At 39.6% G+C, this 23,497-nt stretch overlaps 1 protein-coding gene across 6 annotated transcripts in view; it reads right to left on the bottom strand.

Moving 5' to 3' along the window:
* The window catches only part of UTRN (utrophin), a 386,253-nt gene that overhangs the window by 127,663 nt on the left and 235,093 nt on the right, over positions 1-23,497 (bottom strand). For all 6 annotated transcript variants that reach the window (XM_055714514.1, XM_055714513.1, XM_055714516.1 and 3 more), the window contains 2 exons: positions 8,407-8,579; positions 3,600-3,756 (listed from right to left, as the gene is read on the bottom strand). In XM_055714514.1, coding sequence (XP_055570489.1) covers positions 3,600-3,756; positions 8,407-8,579 — 330 coding nt within the window. The remainder of the gene's footprint in view (positions 1-3,599; positions 3,757-8,406; positions 8,580-23,497) is intronic.

The raw sequence follows: 23,497 nt of genomic DNA, 5'->3' as shown, positions 1-23,497 counted from the left end.
GATGAATTTTCCAGTATTCTTGGGAGTGCCACCACAGTCCACTCACAAAGACAAAGAAATTTTGAGAATAACTAAAATAGGAAATTCATTTTCCCATATTTAAGCTTCCTCTTGCCTTGCCCCCTGCCAAACACAGAGCACAACTCAACACCCAGACAGAATGTTCTCACTGCTTAACTGTGCTCAGCATTTAGCATGTGATAAGACCATGAACTACTACAGATGACAGAAGTTTGGGTGAAAAACACAAAAGCCAGTCCAAAATTTAAAAGTATTTGCTACATCCTGAAAGATGTCTGTTAATCTGAGAAATATAGGCTAAATCTGTAGCCCTGATTCAGGTGACTAACATTGCTGTCAATAACGTTTGCTTTTAAAGCATAGGAGAATAGTTGATATTTAAAACACAAACAAGTTTAAAAATCAAATTGCAAATAATTTGTTTCCTCCTGTCCAAACAGGCCTTAGCAGCAAATAAATGGCGTGAGCTAACCCAGACTGTCACATAATACTGTACTTATTTTTCTACCACTGCTGAAGCCAAGCACCAAGTGAAGGAGACACAGAGGGAAAGACGAATAGAATTAGTGACAAGAAGCTGAAGCAAAGAAGTCATTTCATGTATCGGGGGAGGGCGCAGGGAGGAAGTAGGTTAATAATAATAATGATTATTGAACAAGTAGAGGCAAAAAGCAATGCTAACAGAAGGAGGATTGAGGACCCCGAAAAATAAAGGGTAGGAGATGAGACTATCATGGGTGCACATCTTACAGAGATGAGCCACTATTTCACCACTTCTATTTTTGAAGTACCATCAAGGACAAGATCAGGTAAGCGAGCTGGAAGTAAGAGCAAAGGGATCACAGAGAAGAGAAGATAAATTGAGGTATTGAACCGCTCAATTTGTATGAGGACAACTTCAAAGCAACACTCAGATGTGAAACTAAAGGAAAGAGGACAGCAGAGGCACCCAACCCTTGCTCAGGGAGACCTGGGGAGAACCTTTCCAAGGCCAGCTGATGTGGTACTGCAAGAGCTTAATATGGGATCATAAAAAAGCAGTTGATTAAAAGTAAATCTTATGAATAACATGAAATGTTTAACACTTGAAGAAGCATAAGCAAAGAAGCATTGAAAGAAGTACCAGGACAGCCAGGGATGAGAGGTGGAATAAAGGGAGTATGTCTGAGAGTGAGAGAAATCAAATAATGTCTCTGCAATATTTATCTGATACAGTTGCACCTCAAATCTCCAATGAAAAGTTTCAGCTTAACACAGAATAAATATTCTAAAAAGAGTACCTTAAATGCAAAAAGCAAGTGACTGCAGCCAGTAATACCACCACAAGGCACAGAGAGACTGACAGCACGGAATCACAAAGTTATTTTACAAAGAATCTGCTGAAAGGTCAGATTTGTCAGAAGGTTTTGAAAAGGGAAAAAAGAATAAAAAATCCCAGGCATAATTCCTGCGTTCCTCAAACAAGCGCATCCTTATTCAACATCCTAACCACACTGACCATTACTTAGCTGTGCGGAAGAAGTGGAAGAAGCACCTCCAATGGGTTTTGGTTTGGTTTGTTTTTCCTCCAGTTTTCACCTTCTACCTGAATAAACACAACTTTTCATCTTGATGTAGTTTATTAGTATTCTGCAGCTTCAGCCAGGAAGAAACAATACCTGCTAAGAAACAGCAGTGAAGCACAAACCAACAGACAACCGTGGTCCAGCTCCTCTCCTCTGCCAATGACTAATAAGCAACACTTCAATACAAAGTGAAATGCCATGTGCTAATAATTCATGCTTGGTACAGCACAGTATCATCACACGATATATGGGAATCTCTTGGTTCCTACCAAAATAACTGTTAAAAAATAACTGTCCACTCATCAGCTAAGAAATATAGGCAATGCAACATTGTGCTTTTGCTTGCATAGGTGTACAAAAAACAGTGATGCACCGGGCTGCTTTAACTTTGTGTGTTGCAGACCATTAACACAGCTCGTATGAAATACTGGACTCAGACAACTATATCCAATACAGTGACATTGCAGAAACATTGTCTTTTCAAAAAATGAAAGAATAATCTCTAAAAGCTCCCGAATGCACTTACCAGAATCTTAACCTCAACACATAACAAAATATCAGCTATTCTTTAAATAAAAGGGCAAAGATTAAACAACCCAGAAGTGTTCTGTCCTTCACACTGCTGCAGTTCACTAGTGACTCAAATGAGCCATCCAGCATGATTGCTCCTAAATTTTTCTGCTTTGGAATGATGTATATAACCCCATTTTTATAAATCAATTTGAGATCTTCATATGAGAGGCACTACCAGCATTATTTCTTATTATCATGCACATACTATAACCTAGCATGAGACACAAACAAGCCCTTAGAAAATGACCTGTTAGAGATCTATCACCTCCCACTGACCTCCTTCAAAACATATATGGATCTGTTTGAGCCTTTTACTGCTCTTTGGCGTTAGTAATCCACCATTTCATCATTATAAAACATTCACAGCAGATGTGCCTAAAAACAGAGCATGATGATTTAAGTGGATAAGAACAGGAAGAGATGAACTCTCAAGAAACAAAGATCCTGAGTTTATGCTAATAACTTTACTTTAGAAGACTAAATTAAGGATAAATGTATGCAGATCTCCTTAAGCTCTTCTATTTTAAAGTTAATTCTCAAAACTGCTGTTCATGCCAGGCTACGTTTTCTGTAGTTTCTCTAAGTATTCTGAGTGAGTATTTCTGCATTACTAAGTGTTTTCTCAAATTCAATTTTTGCCCTCACCACAGCCGAAAAATCAGTGTTGTGTTGGCAGAGGGGAACACAGTTGTTATGCAATTAGCTATAAAAAGCTGCATTTGTTCTCTTTCCCTGTTTACACCATACAAAAGAACAAATATGGTAAGATGGAACCAGCTTTACTAGAATGAATTTTCCAACAGCAAATACATCCTAACTTGATTACTGATCAGAGTTAGTGAGACAGAGTCTACACATTCTACATGAATGAAGATACGTCGTAGATGCAACAGTTTTTTATTGTCAGAAAATACTTAGGAATTAATATCCTATTATGTAACATTAATACCCTATTATGTACAAAACTGCACAGAACTATCAAAACCAGAGAGTTGCTGTAGTTTCAACAGAAAAAGGCAAAGACAAGTTTTAAATCTCAAAAACAGTTTTGGGTCACAAAAATATAAAATATTTGCAGTATAAATCTGCATGGGGGGCAAGGGGGAGCTTCTATAACTGGTCAATTCAATAACATGTAGAAAGCCACTTTATTTTATTGAATTTACATTCAACATGGCTTTCACAACTCTTGTTCAGTTCTTACTTTTGTATGCCTTCCTTAATTTGGAAAAAACCAGCAATTCTGTCTGGCAGAAATCTAAAACCATCAGAATAAATTAAAAAAATTATGTGTTTGGACTAAACATATGTATCAAAAATCCTTTGGATTAAATTTTGTAGACAGCTTCTCAGTTGTGCTTTACTGGGCAAGGTGGGTAAGCAAAGCTTCATTCTATGATTCACAGTAGAATATTTATCTGTAAAACTTAACCAGCTTACTTTGCAGTGGTCATACTGTTGCTGTAAGGTTGGAACATCTCCTCCAATGGGCATTTGCCTTTTTAGTTCTTCATCTTTGACATTCAGCCATTTGATTAACTCTTCCAGGGATGTCAGCAATCTGTTCCATTTCTCTGCGCTAGCCTCCAAGTGAGCCCTGTGAAAGAACATAGAAGGATATTTAAAGCCCTGAATAGCAAAACCAGCATGGGAATGCAATAAATAAATGAAATTGTTCCATTTTTAAGATAGGAATGTTTCAAGTGTTTAACTGCAAAGCAACTTTGTGTTAAAAAATCCTCCACTTCAAAACATTTTGCACAGCAATTCAAAATAAGCAGACAAAACCCCCATCTACCTGAGATGCTTTAACTCGTCTAAAAATTTGAACACTGCCTGCCTAAGCAACATAAAGAAATGCTGTATTTTGTTGTGACTCCACCACTGCAGTGCATAAAGTACAAGCATCATTTTGTGAGCTAAAGCACCACAAAACTGAACTCTTTTATGCCAGGGCCTTGACTCTCCAGCAGCAAAAGCAACAAGTTCTCCCAGCAGTGATCAATAGTAAATTGCCTGTGCTACTGAACATATCAGTGACAGATTATTTAATACATCTTTAGTCAATGGTAAGTTACTAGAGAATTAACATAGTGAATCTGTCGCTCAGGTTAATTGACAAAACTCCCAGATTCCATAATACCTTTTTCTATCATTTTAAAGAATACCCTGACTTGATGGCTTCTCCCTGGAGAAGTATCTACAACGTATCTTCATTCATGTAGAACGTAGACTCTGTCTCACCAACTCTGATCAGTAATCAAGTTAGGATGTATTAATCAGGCAGAGGAGAGGCACCGCCCTCCCCCATCTATGCCAAGGCAGGTTACATTTAAATTTACAGTTTTGCCGTTAGACTCAGATTGTTACAAAAATAAAGCATCTCTATGAATTTCTTGAAGCAACCACAATTAAAATGTTAAGATCTATAGCTTCTGTAAATTTGATAGTGAAATCTCTATTCATCATGATTTATTACTGTATCTAGCACATATAAGTGGCTATCACCTTTAAAAACTGACACTGTGAGGCTTCAAAATTCCACTCCAGTTATTTAGTGGAATTCTTGTACACAAAATGAATTGGAAATCTCTAAAGGGGATAAACACTCCTGTAGCTACTTAAAAGACAATTTAAGGGTGACTCACTGTTCATTTAATATACAGGGCAATAAAATCAATAGTGAAAAAAACTAATTTGATATTAATGTGAATGATGTGGCATATGAGACAAGATTAAATGCATTGTAATCTACTACTAATGAGCATCCATGTGTATGCCAGATCATGCCAGAGGACAATATCACTAGCACATGGTTTCAGGTTCCGTGCAAGCTAAACTTGTGGGGGTAGAGCAGTAAGGGGTGGGGAGGAAATGGCCTACACTAACAGAAACTTGAAAATTCTTCTCTAACACGAACCGAGCTAACCTCTCTTGAAATGTCAGAAAGACATTAAAGGGAAAGAAAAAAATACACAGTGCAAAACATACTATATCAGCCTGGATTTCTCCTGAATTTACCCTTCTAATCTTATAAAAGAAATACTGAAAATAAAAGTGAGATGCAGTGGCAGCTGTAGAGTAGACACAAGCATTCAATTCTTCTGGGAAGCAGAGACACATGCATTCAGTAAACCCCATTCAAAGCAAATGCAGCACAGGAGCAAGGGAACCAAGGTATGCTCCAATTTGCATTTCAGTGGAAAGTTTTAGTACCATGTTTACATTTGTCATACAGATGTTATCAAAGAGAGTCAATAAACTACATTTATAGTTCTGCAATGTTTCTTTGGCTTCTTTGCTTTTAAAGACAGGATTTCTGGCCTTTGTTTTGGAATTGGTACTTCAACTGATACACAAGCTGGAAACGAAGTTTCAGGTGCTTGTGCTCACGTGACAAATGAAAAGGCAGTCTCCAAGGATTCACCAATTCAAAGTGGTGGCTTAAGAATCTGCTGTAATAAAAATACAAGGCATATATATAGATCATTGTTTGGTTTTGAGCACGGCTTGGAGCAACAATATTCCCTAGCAGCAACCACCTGATATTCAGAAGCTCTCCTGAGTGAATCCCAGAGAGCCTGAAAAGCCCAGATCAGAGGTCCTCAAACTTTTTAACCAGGGGGCTGGCACAGATGAAGTGGCAGGAGGTCATCTGCAGCTGCTTGGTTTCCCCCCCCCAACCCCCGGCGGGGGGGGTGTCTGTAAATACCGGGAGCCAGATTGAGGACCCTGGGGGGCCGTATCCGGCCTGTGGGCTGTAGTTTGAGGACCCCCGGCCCAGATGCTCCCATCCAGCTGACCAGACTGAGAGCATCCCTGCCACCTCCACCCAGGCTGGATAAAATAATCCAGAAGAACAGCAAGTGACATAACTCCCCTTTCTGTTGACCCAAGAGGCTCTCTTCACAGCTGGAGACCTACTCAGCTTTTGCTTCTGCTATGGAGGTAACACTTTCCTGCTGAGCGACAAGGGAACACATGGAATCAAAAAAGATCGGTGGGTGGTCTAAATATAGAGAATCCTTCTCTGTTTCTCCCATATTTTCACACACATCCCCCAAACACTAACACTCTCACACCTCCTGCCCCAGGGAGAAAAGAATTTCACCTACATATTTGGCTTTAAAAGGCAGAGCTACACAAATGTGCAGCTTTGTTTTCTTCTTGGGAATAAGATAATAAAGACAGAAAAAGAAAGGAGTATGAATAAGTCTACAAGTCATTTCAAGAAGGGGTACAGTCCTCTCCAGTATGGTTTCATAGTCACTACAAGTATAGGTTTAAGTAGTTTCCATGCATTTAAAATGTGTCACAAGAGTGTTGCTTTTCCAGTTTGGAACACCCTTTAGCCACAGTAGCAAAGAAGTCAACACTGACTAGCACCAGCAGCTCTGAGGACTGAAATGATGAAGAAAAACCTCTGAGAGAACCATACTTTCAGCAATTAAAAGTCCATCAGAATGTACATAACTGAGAATATTCTAAATATTCTAAAATATCCTAAAAATTTAGAAGCACTATCCCAAGCTAAAACCCGTAAGAAAACAGATTTTTCAGTTATCGGTCCTAGCATCTAACAGCGTTATATGCTGTTCTCAAGACTAATCCATCCCGGTTTGCTTTCCAATTCATCCTTGAAAAAACTTACACCAAGAAAGCAAAAACTGAAGGCAGACAGCTAGATCAACACACTAACTTCATACCAGTTCTATGCTTTGTTATCTCCCTAAAAAGGCTTTCAGCACTCTGCATGACTTAGAAAAATGAACTGCAATCAAAGAGCAGGGCAGAATACACAAACTCAGTAATTCTGTGCTCTTTTCAGTGGCAACGGAGGTTTGAAAGCTTAATTTAGTTGTCTTATATTTGGTCCAGTAGTCTCTTCCTTGCTTATCTTCCACTTGTAGCTCAGTGACGTTTAGCTTTGAAACATTGCAGGTACCAGCAGAGTAACACAAACATTGCAAACACTAATTCTGCCCAATGGGATGCACATGCTGTATCTACGCAGATGTGAATATGGGTCCGTATTCTGAAGAGCAAGTACTCCCACTTTTCTGAGCATTCACTGCACAATCACTGTCTCTGTATTACTGCCTTGGAACCCACAGCTGGCCAGGGTAAACGGCTTGAAGCCCCTTTTTTTGGCCATTAATTTTTCCCAAAGTATGATCAAACCCAGTAAAGGCCAAGCAACTGAATTGTTCTTGCTAGAACTCAACAGTTGCTAAGTTACCACCTTATGAGCATGTTTTCATCTTTCTCTCACATTGACTTACTTGTCAGTAGAACTCATAACAGCCCAAGTTTAACAGCTCTTGTGTGATGGAGCCACACAAGCCCCCACACTGAACTCTTTGGTTCCTCAGGTTCAAGCTCTGACTGTGGACTTTCAGGGAGCCGATTTACCTATTTTACTTAACTGTTGAGCAGGTTGGTGATGGGATAAGTGGAGATAAAAAGCAAACGTTACATATTCCCCTCTGTCTCACACTTTCAAACTCTTATGCACAAATTGCAAACTCAACTCATTTCTCTGGTCTTTAGAAAATTCCTATGAATGATTAACATTGTTCTGTTTGATTAAAAGAAGTTTCCTTTAATCAACAGGCAAGCAGTTGCAATTAAAAGCTCTAGAAATTCTTTTCTATGTAACTCATTTTAATGTGGAATTTTATTCACATTAATATGGTAATATCTACTTCCAAAATTATATCACGAAGACTTTAGCAATGACTACACTTGGACAGTCAGTGAGCTTGGCTCTGGCAGGGTAAAAAAAACGTAAAATGCATTCTTGATTAGTATATATTTAAAAATATTTCTTAATTGAACAGCAGCAATAAAAAAAATTACTAATATGGATCAAGACACTCAAGAAGGAAGTCCTATCAAATTAATAGTTTCAGTGGTAAAATCAAAAACAACAAACCCCTGATCTCTCGTCATAGTAACTGTATTCACAGAATTACTTTGTTGATATTGCTATTGATTTACAATAAGGAAAGATTCAACATATGTTCTGGAAAATTTAGTACAGATTGGCAAGTTACAACCGTGCAGCTCTGGTGAGAGTAGTTAAGCCTAGACGGTGAGCAAGTCCACCAAGTTTTTATGTTTGTGCTCAAGGGTCCTTTACAGAAGAAAATAAGAGTTTTCACTTCAACGTCATGGTCATATTTCTCAAGCCTTTTAGAAGACAGAGATTGCACCCCATCCGTGTCTTGACTATGTCATTACTTACCTGATGTTAGCTGACTTTGCCTTCAGGTCATTCCAGCGCTGGTTCATGTCATCAAGCCGGTGCTGGAGGAGGGCAGCTTCCTCAGAGTTTCCCAAGGCTTTCACCATCTTCTGTCTGTTTCCATCAATGCTTTTAAAGATGTCATTGTGGGCATCAATCTCTGCTTGGATGTCCTGAAATACCAGCAAGAAAAGTCCAAACATCTTAGTTCTCTGAGTAAAGGAAGGGAGAGCTTGTTCTCACATAGTACTCCTAAGCACTAGGGCAGAGCACATAGCCTGACTTTCTTGGGTGACTCTGAAGAGATGGAGGAGGGAAAACCTGCAACCCTATTAACATCATTACAAAAGGTCTAGCTTTAAGTGTGAGAAAAGGAGTTTGAAAGTCATCGTTGACTGTGAAACAGGACTTTGAACTACAAACACTAAGTTCTCTGCATGTTTTTGTAGCACTGAAGGTAAATTGTCTACTGTTCTCCCATGCATTTCACACAGTGCAGCATTTGCAAATGCACTGGAAATCATTTCCTACTCAGAAATTACAGATCCAGCCTTAGCTATGCTGTCTCTTTCCGCTTTGAAATAAAACATTGCAGAGGTTTTACACAGCCCAGTGAAATTCAAACTATGTAGTGCTTTACGTCACATGCAATGAAAACTTTTAACTAAAACCTACATCCTTAAACCACAGTTAAATGACTACAGCTCCTACAAGCCTATTTTTACAAAAATACTGTACCCCATGGCCTGCAATATATGGAGAGGTAGACATAAAACAGCAGGATATATTATAATCTGAATTCCACAGTAAATACTGAAAAGAAAAAGAAGTTCTTGTGATTTCAATTCAGCTGACTCATTTCTCATCCCCTTCGAAATTAAACATTTTATTCTCTGATCTACCATCTGCCTCAAGAAACACATTACAGATGTTGTCTTCATCTAACAGAGTACAGTATTATTTTTAAAACACATTATAAGAGCAAACAAAACTTCCTGCATCACCGCCAATGCTTTCTAGCATCCATCCATCTATGTATTAATAGAGCAATGTAAATGTGTGGAGAGCCAGGAGGTACTGGCTGTCTCAATAGGATTAATCAGCCAAGATTGTGACAGGGACTTGATGCAGATGTAAATAAAGCTCTTTTGCAAAGGAAGAAATTCAATAACTGAAATCCCTTAAAGGTTTTTATTCTTCCAGAAAACTGCTCCGTAATCTCCATCTGTTCCCCGGAGCAGGAAAGGAGCAGGTTTTTGTACCTCCTTGTCCTCAAGATGTAGTCCAGCATCTTGGAATGCTTGCACATCTACAAATGATAGTTGGAAACAGTGGAAAAGTACCTAGGAATCTGAGGCAACGTGAAAGCTTTCTTCAGTTAGGGAAGAAAGCAAAAAGTAGTAAGGATGCAGCTGGAGAAGTAGGGGGAGGACAGGCAGAGAGGGAAAGGGAGGGAACAGAAGGCAAGAGAGGGGAAGGGGAGGCATCAGTGAAGCTCTAAGCTCTAGTTCTCCAGCTGAGCTACTATGTGACTTTGGATAACTACCTATTATTTGCCCTGAGCTTCACTGCTTTAAAAACAGGTAAAAAGACACTTTTCCTGCCTTTAAACCACCCTGATAAAAATCACCATTCTAAAAACAGATACAAGCAGTGGCATTTAAAATGAGAAACCAAAATGGAGGTGTCCGAAGATCAATAAGCCCAAATAAGACAGCACAGTCATCAGTTAAAACAAACCAGATGCTTATCTCGAAACATTCGCAGCTCCTGTCCTTTTGCCTCCAACACAGAAGTAGACCCAGCGAAAACCAGCTCAAGTCCACACAGCAGGAGATAGAACCACATGCAGCAGTTACAATTTGAATTGCACACTGATTTGTGCTACAAAAGCCTGGTTACATCAAATCCATTTCTTTGCCTCTTTAAAGCTACAAAAGAAAACTTCATAGAAAAAAACACCTGATCTCTAACCTTCTATTCTACAATCACAATATTCCTTCTAAAGCTATTGAGAACCTTCATAAAACATTCTAACTTTGATTACATTTGAGAGGACACTTAAGCATGCACACTTAAAAAAGTTACATTCAAAATGGGTTTGATTCTTGCATTTGCCAGTCATCGTGTTACATTGATTAAGGCACAGTAAATCTGCTGTTTGCATTCTTGAGTCCCATCTGTGATGGCCATATTGTGACAGCTCAGTTCAAAGAATCAACTCCTCTTTCTTTTTTCTGATTTCCATTTTCCAAAGGGAAGAAAGGAAAAGAAAAAAAGAAAGGAAAAAGAAAAAAAAAGCACTGCCATCTGATGGATAAACCAATCGTACTGATATTATAGTTAATGAATGTGAGTGCATCACAGCCCTAAAAGGAAAAAAAAAGAACAAAAAACAGGGAGAGAATTCCAGGTAACATGTTCCACATCAATGTGCACATGGCAGTAGTGCAGCAGGAAGGTGGAATGTGAAAGGTAGCTAATGGCACATTAAGTTATTCATTCCCCCCTAATGATACAAAAAATCTTCAAGACTCTTATTCAGGTATTGTCCTCTGTTGGAAGGCTAACAAGGAAGATGGGCTCCCATCTTGTCCTAAGATTACTACCGATTGCTGCCAATTACAGCAATCTTTACTTCCAGCGTATAATCTTTCAATTCTTATGAGATTTATAAACATGTGGTTGCCTTCCCTTAAGATTTCTTATTTCAAAGTGGGAAAAAGAACTCTATCCATTCTGCACACATCCCAATTCATGTTCATGCTGATCTATTATTTCTCCTTCTCCTACCTTTTTGTTGGTTGTTAGCTCTTCATATTCTTCTCTATTGTCCTCTATGTGGCAAAAAGGGATGAAGGAAGTTGATTATCCCTGTTCAGGTCCCAACCAGGATTAAAGTCTAATAAGAGTTAATCCAATTTCAGTTTTTCTATACTTTAAAAAAAATATTTAACACTTCCCTATTATCACATGGAAGCTCCCATATCCAGTCACAGGGGCAACACACAGGAGGATGCAGAAGAAGAGGGGGGAAAAATTCTGTTGCTTTTGCTATATAAAGAGGGGGATACAACCGTGAAACACTGCTGTTATTCTTAGCCCAATGGAAAGGGGCCAGAAGTACTCTCCCAGCGAATGCAAAAAAAACAGAAGGGAAAAAAACAAAGAAAAAAGAAACCTAAAGAAATACAATGCAAACAGAGAAGGACACCTTGCCAAAAAAAATGCATAGTTCTTAAACTGTAGTTACATAGCTTTATCAACTTAATTTTTGGAGGTATTACTATAGAGATGCCATATATTGCTAATTTTGCAAATATTTATCTGCATGTATCTGTTAAACTGGTTTGATAATCAGTCAACAGACTGACCTGATAAGGTCAACAGATTTGTTTACGTGCCCGAGTGCTTGCAGGATTAAGGTCCTAAATTAAAAGAAAGCTCTTTGAGGAGAGAATTCATCCTATATGTAAACAAGGTGCAAGTTTCAACGTTTTGAAAGACAGAAAGGAAAAGAAGTAACTAGGTTGACATTTATATATCTGCTTCACCCTAGCCAGACTATGAGATGATTGCCACTTTCCTTAAATTCTTTTCAAGAATTAAGATCAAACTGCTGCCTGTCTTTTCCACTTTGGTCTGGTGATTTAAAAATCCCGTTGTTTCCATTCTGAACCTTAGACGACTTTGCTTTTCTCCCTCTTTACCCCTCTCATAGTAGATGATTTACCTGCAGGACTCAAGCCTTCCTTTTGTGCTTGTTTCTGATCTTACAGCTTGCCTCCATAATAAGCAGCTTTCTTCTTGCTTTAATTTCAATACAATAAAATACTAAATCATCATATAGCGACAACCGAAGAGCATGTGCCATTAAAGAACACATAAATATGGTATGTGACACTCCATAATGCTACAGATGGTAATTCTGAAATGGACCCAAAGAATTAGCTGACTCCAGTTGGAGCTGCTACTGAAACAACCCAAAGGCATACTAGAGTGACTTGCCCAGGGTAAAAGAAAATACATGACATAGATTCAAACAGAACCAAACTTTGTGACTCCAACTCCAAGGTCAACCAGCTGTCAAACTTCTGCCTTTTTTTTCCTCCTTACAGACTGCAAGGACATTTCAAACAGTTACAACAGCTGACATAATTGTCCTTTGAAAACTATTAATCCTTTAGAAAGGTGCCCCCCCCCCAATTCCCTTAAAAAGACAAAAAGAAAAACCCACCAAAACCCAAACCGACACCATCCTCATAACAATGGGCATTCCAGTGCCTTTTTTATGAATAATGAGTCCAGAGGACCTCTAATTCATTCTGCAGCCCCCTAAGCTGTTAGAATATTCACTTCCACTCATGTTTTTTCATATTTTATTTGTTTATACCATCTTCACTGGTACACTGCCATGAACACAGGCAAAAACATGTTTCTTCTTTAAAGGGCTCAAACTCTTCTCTTGAAGATAAAAACATGACTGGTGGAAGAAAACTCTTAGATTTCCACGCTAAAATTAAAGGGGAAGAAATTATGCATTTTATAACACACCCAATGGTCCTCTATTCCATTCTCACCATTAATAATCCTTGAGTACTTGAGCTTTAGGATGCAAAGATTTAAAACAGAGAAGTTATTTTATTCCATAAGGTAAAAATAATCAGCTGTTCCTGTAACTTTATAGATTCTATTATCAAGACCCTTTAATCAAGTTTTAACAACCTATGATATCACACAAAACTCAAATCACTTACAAAAAAGGTCAAAAGCATTCTATACCAACTCAAAACTCAGCTTTTTTTCTAAAAGTTACATATAGCATTTATCAATGTTTTACTCCAATGTTTTTTAAACCCACTATACGCAGCAAAGTTCTGTATTACACCCCAATTTTCAACTACTTCAATGTTTATTAGGAAATAGAATTCCACTGAATTTTTATAAACATCTGACAACAGAGCAGGGCTGGCAAGTTATGGCACAAAACCCACATGTGGCTTGCCAGAAATAGATGTACAGGTCAAGTGCTGATGCTGTGTCACAAGACTGGCAGTAGCTTGTGTTGCCGCGTAGATTGCCATGTAATTTTAATTGCCAGGTTCAAGCCAAAGAACGGGCAGACTGTTGTGGGTTTTGAACCATGTGAAGATCTTAAGAGGAGTTAGTAGGGTTGAAATTAACTCCTCATGATTGAAAAACAGCTTTTTCCCCAGCAAAGTTTACCCCCAGGTTATTCTGCCAGGACAGTTTTGTACTGCTTCCATCCAATACAAATCATGCCTGTGACTGGAACAGGACAATAGAGTTGGTGCAGGTACAGGGAATTGCAAGTCCCACAGAAATGACCGCCCATTGTCTTCACTGACAATATTACAGTCAGCAAAGACACAGTTAAAGAAATGCTGCACTTGTCTCTTTTAGAGGTCAGGAATAAACGTGATGACTGCTCAAAGTATCCGCAGAGAACTCTTCCAGCTGGAACAGCTGCAACAAATGTCATTGCCAACCAAAGGACATACCTGTATGCCACAGAAATCAGCCAGAACATCTTTCTCCGAGGTCTCCCAGCAGGTAGCAAGGGAATGGATTTTTGGTTTGTGTTTTCTGGGTTTTGGGGTCCTTCTGGTTGTGGGTTTGGGTTTTGATTTGCTTGGTTTTGCGGGGGGTGGGGGGTGGGGGGGTGGGGGGGTTAGTGTGTTTCTTTTATTGTTTTCTTTGGTTGTTTTAGGGGGTTTATTTGTTTGTGGAAGTTTTTTGGCAAGCAGATTGTTGAGTATTGAACCAGATACATTTTATCTGCTGCTGCCAACTGTCTCTGGGAATGCTGCTGTGTCAGATGTTCCCTTTAGCCTATGCCTCAGAGCTTTTCACTTTTTTATGACTCTTAAGGAGGGAGTAGGAATTAGGGCATGATACAGGCATATGAATGTGGCCATTGTGAAAGGGAAACAGAACTTTTATTGCTCTCTTCCTTACAAATGCTGGGGGTAGCACGGAGACAGGGATGCTGCTCTAAAAAGACACAGTTAAAAAAGGAAAAGTTTCTCAAGAATCCAGGTACTTATCTTGCCCAGGGAGTCTCTCCTCTGATGTCAGAGGACAGTCATAACTTTAGAAAGGCTCAGCCCATCTTCTGTTTCAGAGGCCTGCAGTGGCAGTTGATGTTGAGCAGTCAGTTTATAATTAATTCATATTCAGGAGAGCAGTACACATGCAAAACCCTTACGCAGAATTGCCATTATCATAAATCCACCAGTGTCTGAAGTATGTATAAAGACAGACATTAAACCTCTCTATAAAGTGTCATATACAGACCACGCTGGGTATCACTACAGTCACTGTGACTATAGCATAAGATCAAAGTAATTCACAAAAGCAACTGGCTTTAGATATGACAGAAATTTAATTACTGCTTAAGCTCCCAGATACTTCAGGAAGAAAAAAAAAACATCATCTTTTTTGGTGAAAAACCTCTTTGGGATATTTTTGACATCTGATTTTCAAACACTTGTACTACCAACAGCCTTGCACCGACACTTCAGGTTTCCAAAAAGCTGTCCTGATTTACACTTAAACCTAATGGATAGTACCTTAACAGGTGACATACGGCGTAGGTTAAGATTCATTTCATCACAAGAATGATGATGCACTTAGGAAGGCTGAGAATGCCAGCTTGCCTTCGACAACCTCTGTGGCTCCATCGCATGGCATTGCCTCAACAGCTGAGCGGCATCATAAATCCATTAATACTAATTCCAGCAGTCACATAATTGTGACTGAACAAAGCCAAAGGAGCCCTGCCCATTCCAGTGTAACACGACTCTACTTCTGCATAGGAAGGGAGTGCCGTGCAAGCTTCTGCAAATGCCATCTGGCTTCTGCATTATACACACAGTAACAGCACTCATAATTCTCTCCTTAGAACATATATTAACGAATCCAGAAAGCTGAAAGCAGCTTACAAGCCAGGATCACTGTCACAACACTGTTTCTCCTGGCAGTCAACTCCACGGTTAGGAAGAACAGGATGGGTGTGTGGGGAATCGTAAGAGGGAGAGATGAGACAGGGGAGGAGGGGAACTTGCTCAAAAAAGAAAAAAAGAAAACTTACTAAACAAGCACAGATTAGAATTTGTGGTTGCAGTTCACCAACTAAAACGTTAACTTTCTTCTGCAGCACCAAAGCATCATCCTACATCGTGTTACGAATTTCGGTACAGCAGACAACAAAATGACACAGTAAGATTCAAGCTAAAACATACAGCCAAGCTGTGAGACCTCTAAGTTTTGTTCTTGTTGAGAACTGCTATGACCAATTCTTCCTTTGAGACAAAATAAGACACCGGAATATTCAAAATCACAAGGGAGAGCCTAGAGTTTGCAAATGCCAGAGTTTGTATGGTTCAAAAAAACATTAGAAACATTGGTTTCAAAATTACTGTCTTATCCATGTCATGAAGCATCTCAGAGTCCAGCATGTGTCCTAAACTTTACAGGCTACCAGCAGCAATTACAGTGAAGCCCAGCTGACAGACTAGGAGCAAGTGATCTGCACAGTGAAGAAATACTGTCACAAATGCTTTTGTTGTTACTGTTAGTTACTTTTGGGAAAAGCCATGCTGATGGGATACTGAACAGCATCTGCCTCGTTAGCTCCAAAGTTTGCTACTGTAGGAAAGTCAAAATATATTAACTTTAACAGTCTTCTGAGGACCCCAAACAAACAAAAATAGTAGCTTCATTTATTTTCTGAGACTTTTAGATTTATTTAATAATATCCATTATACTACCGTTCTGGTGACCAGGGCTGATTTGTATTTAAAAAGAACATACTGAAGTTTAGAGCTTTATGATAGAAAGACACAGAATCAGGCTTTACAATCTGCTCTCCTGCTTTGAGACCATGGTATTTATGCTTTTTATCTTAATGTGCAAACAGACTACTATATTGTTTGTTACAGACTGGTCTTCAGGGCACAGGAAATTTGTATGGAGAAGTGTTATTAAAAAAAGAAAATATAGTATGCAAAGCCAGGCTAATGCTCATTACAAATATATGATCCAGGTTTCACTGGAAGTGCTGACAATTAGATGAAAAAATCCAGTTTTGAACAGCCTCATGTCTCTCACTGATCAGTGCAATCACTGCAAAGCCAAGCCTCCTGCCTCTCAGCAGTACTGTTACAAAACATCCTGGTAAGAGAAAGCATAACTAGTTTGACTAAAAGAACAGATGGGACGATGGGAAAAGTGCTGCCTTCGTTAGAATTAATTCTACTTACAAAAGCCATCACGAGATCTTCCAATTTGACTAAGATAACGTTCAACTAAATTTAACAGTAAACTGCGGAGCACTTCTGTTATGTCAATAGCAAAGTAAGGTCACAAGCATCCTGGAAAGTCTCCTTATGCCCTTGACTTAGCAAAGTCCAAACTTCTTTCTCCCCCAAAGGAAATAATAGAGAAGAAGAAGGGGGGGGGGGGGGGGGGGGGCGCGGAATAAATGACAACAATCAGAGCACATGCTCTAAAACTTATCTTGTAAGACCTGCAATGGGGAAGAGAAGCAGCACTACACTTTCATATTTGAGAGGCAGGCAAACAGGGGTCACATGAGCACGTGAGGACCTTACCGCAACACAGAAAACCTAAGTTTACTATCAACCTGCCCTCTTTATTGTGAAGTTTTCAAAGGCATAAGTATATGAAACTGTGCTTATCATACCTTTTCAAATTTTGTCAGCAACTCACGTAAGCTGAAGTTCAGACCAATCATCATTAAGCGTCCCCCGAAGCCTACATTTTCCTGGTACGTCCTCCAAGTCAGGTCTACAGCCTCCAAAAGGTTTCTCTCTTTTTCCACCTATACTATCTCAAAGATCTCCAGGAGCTCCTGCGCACGCCCCTCTCCTGGGCTGTGTTCCCCCGGGGGCAGTTCACGCAGCACCATTGTCACAGCCTCCCTGTCCCCACTGCTTCCCACAGGCTGGTCACCGGGGGGTGAGCCGCTGATGGCAGGTGATGCTCCTTGCAGGGTTAACCTGGCTCCATGGTGCTGTGGGGATCTCCTTGCCTCCACGCCTGACCAGGAATGCCTCCCACTCACCCCAGCAATGGCCTGCAGGCTCCAAGCGCTTCTTGCAACCTCAAGTTCAGCGTTTGGTCTCAGTGACCCCAAGCAAGATAAGCTATACTCTCCTGGTATACGATGGATGCAGAGGGTGAGGAGGAAGAGCAAGTCCTTCCATGCTGCTCCATTCAAGAGAAAAGAATACCAAAGAAAAAAAAGGAAGAAAAAAATCCCACAGAAACTTCTGTTTATAGAAAACACCAAAAGCCAGCGATTCAGAGAAGTCAAAATGGGACAAGACACACTTCAGCCTAGGGAACACGGCAGCGTGCCCAGACAGGAGGTCACGTCTCCTCTCCCTGCCTTCCTCACAGCCCGCCACCAGCAAGCTGGTGCGGCTATGGCAGTAACCAAGCCACCTCCAGCCCGCTTTGCGTTGTCCCAGGGATGCCACGCCACAAAACAGCCAAGGCCCATTAAAAGAAATTTTAAAAGTCACTTCCTTTGTTCAGGAAAAAAAAAAAAAAAGAAAAAAAAAGAAAAAAAAAAAAAAAGGAAAAGAGAATCTCCAGCAAGGGACCCCAATGCAACCTCGAAAGCTTTCGCTGGGGATCTCCTCCTTTGGTCCTGTCTGCTCTGACAGCCATGTGGTAATTTATCCCTGGCATTTGTTTATTATTGTAATCAGCATCCTCCCTTCCAGCGGCCCTGGTGCTGCTCTGAAGCCAAGCACACTCCCCTTTCCTGGAGGCCTCCCCGCTGGAAAACCACTGCCACCCCTAAGGCTGCAGAAACCCTCACTCACCCCTTTTCCTTCCCCTCAAAAGGAAAGGCGGCTACTTCGTCACTGAACAGGTTTTGGGGCTGTAAAAGCCCCCGGTACTCCACAAAGCCCACATGCACCCGACCCTGCGCAGATTGTTTCCGCATGAGCCTTCGCTGGCCCGCAGGAAACCTGACACCCCACGGGTGGCTACTAGGAAATCGCTCCATTCCAAACCATTCCCACTGGAAACCCCATGTGCATGTGAAGGCCTATTTAAGCTACTATTAATGCTTTCCGTACAACCACACATTACTCGACCGCCAAAACCAGCTTCAGTAATAGTTGCCAGCAAGTCAGAAAAATGTCTAATGAAAACCAAACTAAGAACCCATCACTCACAAAACCCGTTACAACTGTTTCTCCTATGACCATGTTGGCTATCGTGTTGCCTTTACTTTCTTTTTATTTCACCCAACGGTCGTATGAAGTACTACAAAAGTCACCAATGGCAAAACTGTCTTAAAAATAATTCTCAGCTAGTGGGTTATGCTGATATAGCCAGTATGGGTCAGGATTTTAAAGATAAACTCTGGAGGGGGGTGAGGGAAATAACACTGGCATTAGCAAGATTTCTTATTTTATTCGTACTTTGCTGCCTGCCTGTATGTTTTTATGTGGGCATATTACACAGAAGTGCTTGCAAAATAAACTGAGAGTTTTCCAAACAAAGGCAGCAGAACTAGACCAGCTTTACTGCACAACTGACAGGTCAGCACAAACTGTCTGAATTTATTCTATGGCTTATGGAAGCAAAAAGCCCAATTATTAATGCCACAGTATTAATCTAAAGTCATGTTCAAATACTGTTCTTTTCTAAATGAACCACCTACAGAAGAAAAAAAAAACCAACACGTTAGAGTGAGAAAGTAAAACCATCCTGCAAGAGATTTAACAACAATTTCTGTTTAAGAATACATCTTTTCTTCTCCTGCAAGACAGACACAAAGTTTGGATTCTGATTCCCATACACACTAAGGTTTCTTTCTGCTGCTCTTGCAGAAAAAAAACCCCACCTTGCAAGTCAGGAAGAAAACAGCATTTAAATCTATTTCAGAGGTGCTAGTGCATATAAAATGAAAATGGGTGTCAGGCCGGATTATAATGAGGCTTCATAACTCCAGGACTGTATCCAAATATAGAACATTAATTTTGCATTTATTCCCAGGCTTCACACTTAGGTAACTTTGTTTCCCAATTTTCTGTTGTCATCAAAAAAATCATACATTCTACATCTTTCAATACTATTAGATGCAAATGTAAATGATTTTCTGAGGTGCACAGGTACCATTTTGCAGAATGGTAATCCAATACATATGCATACACACAATGCTGGACCAATGCTTCCAGCAAAACAGCTTTGGAAATTGTACCTAGTAACAACTTTTTCAGTGGCCCTTTCACATGAAAACACACTGCAGTATTTGAGAAATTCTGAATTTGTAGAATAAAAATAAAGTAACCAAAATAAGCTCTACATTGACATATATTTAATATAGCCTCTACAAAGGCAGCAGTTCTGTAGACATGACAATGTTGGATCGTAAGCTCCAGAAATACAATATGCATTTTAAGACAGCTTTACATTAGTCATTTCTACTAAAGTTTTCCTTATCAGCTTTGTCATAATTTTCCATAAAAATAACTCTACCTAATTGTTGGAAATTAAAATGGAATTTTATAATGAAAACTAACAGATACAGATGAAATATCTGAATGCTAGAATCCAAAGAAATTCACACTACAAGAACGTAAGCCCTCATGCAAACACATGACCTTCAGCCAAAGATGAGCAGAACACCAACAGTGCTAAAACAAAGCCTCCTTCCAAAATGCTCTTGTAGATACTAAGATCCACAAATGGGAATTCAAGACGCTAGAGAGCAACGTACTGCTGATGCATTCAAAGCACTGCTGAAGATGGCACACAATGGAACTTCTTGTTACATTTTGGTATCAGAGCAGTTTTGTGCATTTTCTCACGTCTTAAATAATAACATAAAACTGGATAAAAATAATGCAACCAGCTAACAGCACTTTACAGCCATTGGTAATGTTACTAATGGCAGCCTGCAAAATGCAAGGATCATCAGCTTAAAAGCACTTTTATCAATGGTGGAACAAGGAAGGTCAGCACAGCAGCCCGTGATACACAGCTATGATCACATTGGTTAGCAACTGTTCTTAGGCGTGGGTTCTGAACTGCATGCCCTGCAAATCCAGCTTAAGAGCCTCATCATTTAGCAAGACACTTAATTCAGGGACCATAGAATTAATAGCCGAATTGTACATCTAAAAACTTAGCACTGTAAAGAATCAATTTAAAAAAACCCTACTTTTTATCAAGTATAAATCCACAAGTAACTGAATGTTAGGCTACTGCAAAGAAGTGAATAGCAGAATCAATGAAACCAAAACTAGGTAAAGAAAAAGGAAAGAAAAATGTTTTTCCATTGACGCTAGAAGGAAAAGTATCTGATCAACTTGGAGATGATCCCACACACACCTAAAGTTCAATTTCAGAAAAGAAAGAAGTCTTTCGGACTTTAATCTGCAAAATAAGATCAAGTATGTGCAAAGACACTATAAAGAATTTGCTTGATACTTGAGATGATGTGCAAAATATGCAAGAAAGCAGTCACACAAAGCAAAATTTGACTTTGGAATACAAACTAAAGAAAGGAGAAAAGTTTTTCTCTAGAAGAAAAATGGAAAAACAAACAGCAACAAGAATCTTAAGAGTGAATGAACCAGGTTGTTTATACACAGAGCATTAATATATCTTATGTGACTCACAATGAGTAACAAGATAAAAAAAAATACTGTTCCCTTGTGTGACTCAGCTGTAAAGGACACAAAGGTCAATAGGTGGTTACAGCAAATCAATACATCCTGGTTTCACTCAAGACATGCAGCTTCAGGCAGGAACACAAAAAATTCACTTGTTCAGAAGCACTATGGTATTTTCTCCTGCCTTGCAAAATACCTGGTGTCAATCTGATCAGACCAGGGGGGAGAGCTGCTCTCTTCCTTCTACAGCAGGTCAGCATTTACAATGCAAAGTTAACACACAGCTCCAGCAAGGTTGATCCTACTCTGAGGCTCATTATCAATTGAACCCAGCACCAGCGTTTCACTAAGCAGAGGTCTTCCAGCACAGCCTTGCTGATAACCTGTGCCAGAAGCCAAATCACTCAAGTAGCATTGTACCCCAAGGACCAAGAATTCATCAAGTCAGATTGACAAATCAAGCTTTTACAATAAAGAGAAAAAGTGGCAGGATAAGACAAAAGTCACACAAACAACGATTGCCCAAATTACCGATTAGGTTTCTGTTACAGTGGTGATTGCAATGCAGATTATGAAAGGGCTTGCAGAGTTCCTAGATCTTAAAGCCAAGGTGCTGCACCAGCTTGACTTTTTCTTCATTTCTTTCTTTCAGAGTAAAGGGTATCAGTTTTCCTGGGAAGGCATTTTTACATGGATCAGTCACATACAGTGCTATGCCTTGTGCGATATCTGCCACACTAAATGACAGTGCATTAGGTAAGCACAGATAGCCTGTGGCTTTCCTCAGAAAATGGGGTACAAGACAAGACCTTAAATCTCAAGAATAAAATTTGTTAGGATTCCAGATGAGATATAATGTAGCCTGGGTGACAGGCAATGCTGCACTGCCATGGAAGATTAGTAAAGGACTGGGTGGTTTTGTCAGTCTGCCCATATATTATTTTCTGTTCTACCTTGCCTAATGTTCTCAGTTCCCTAAGTGGCCTTATCTTGCAGGAAGGAGAAGTTTTACCTGGATCAAGTTCTTTTTGGCTTTTATGGGTTTTTTTGAAAGCCACTGGGAACTGGACTCTCCCCATCCAACACCAACTCTGACCTCAGCCATGAAAATTTGCTTCAGCAGTAAGTTTTTCAGACATGAACTTTTAATTCCATATTTGAATATTGGCCAAGCATTTGCTATATAAAAACAAATGCATTTTGTATTTCTAGTATACCCATTAGCAAGCTGTCCATCTGTATTTAAAGAGTATGAAGTATGCAATTGATATCATTTGAAGTAACTTTTTGTCTATGAAATGAGAAGCCTTATAACATGTATAAAGAAAGGTGCTTTTATATCAACTTCAATATGTCATAGTGGAACAGCTGTAAGAAAATTACTCTTACGAATATAGCAAACGGACATCTACTAAATAGTTCTATCAAACCACAGGAGGCCAATCCCCTAATTCAGCAAGAAATACCCAAGTACACCATTCTAATTTACCAAAAAGGTGAAGGTTTTGTTTGTTTTCAAAGTTCACAAAAAAAAAAAAAAAAAAAAATCAACTAATCTGGCCTACAGGGATGTTCCACAAACATTTAATTTAAACCTTTTCATGCTGTGGATACTACATCGAAGCAGCAACCCCAAAGCCTCACCAACCAAATTGAACTTTTTGCTCTGAGTGGAGAAAGAAAAGTAGTATCTGATGGGGGGCTTACTTTAAAAGCCTTATGACTGATACCATGAGACAACCTTGTCTTCATCTAAATTAATTTTCAAATAATGGGATTAAATCCTAAAAACTGGTCATAAGATTAGGGTTTAAATGTTGTAGCTCAGAAAGAGTGTTCATTCTTTTCACTAACTGTGTAACAATCCACTGAGCGAGCTCTGTATTTTGTAATTTAAACAAACAATTGATATTCCTTTTTACCACATCTAGTGTGCAATGATAGCACTGAAGCTGCCAGGTACACCCGATCATTGCTTAGCAACAACTTAAGGGAGAACAGAAGCAATTAAAAGTTTCAGGAACTACTCTCTGATATGTAGCTGTGACTCTTCTGAAGCGAGGTGCTTCAAGTTAGTTGTGTAAAGCTTGTAAGAATGGGAGAATGTACCACAAAGACTGAAGAATAGGGACAAGAGGGCAGAGAACCCAATGTCCCCAACTCCTGCATGCAAGTCACGCAGTGCTGTAGGTGCTGCTGAAAACCCTCATCTGTTCATAGCAAGCACTCCAAAACAGGGAACGAAAGGGTAAGAAACCATCTTGCACAAGACAAGTAAGGGAGAAGACTTAGTGCATCTTAAAAGTTACAGCAAAGCCTTTTCTCTGCTCAGCTGCCCATCCCCCAGTACCTGGCAGGCATGATGTTTTCCAAGTTTCTAACTGCCTCCAGGCACCCATGCTCCA

Source organism: Falco cherrug, chromosome 6 (assembly GCF_023634085.1).
Source record: "Falco cherrug isolate bFalChe1 chromosome 6, bFalChe1.pri, whole genome shotgun sequence".
Classification (NCBI taxonomy): domain Eukaryota; kingdom Metazoa; phylum Chordata; class Aves; order Falconiformes; family Falconidae; genus Falco; species Falco cherrug.
The sequence above is the reverse complement of the archived record's forward strand: the minus strand, read 5'-3'. Positions and strand labels throughout refer to the sequence as shown.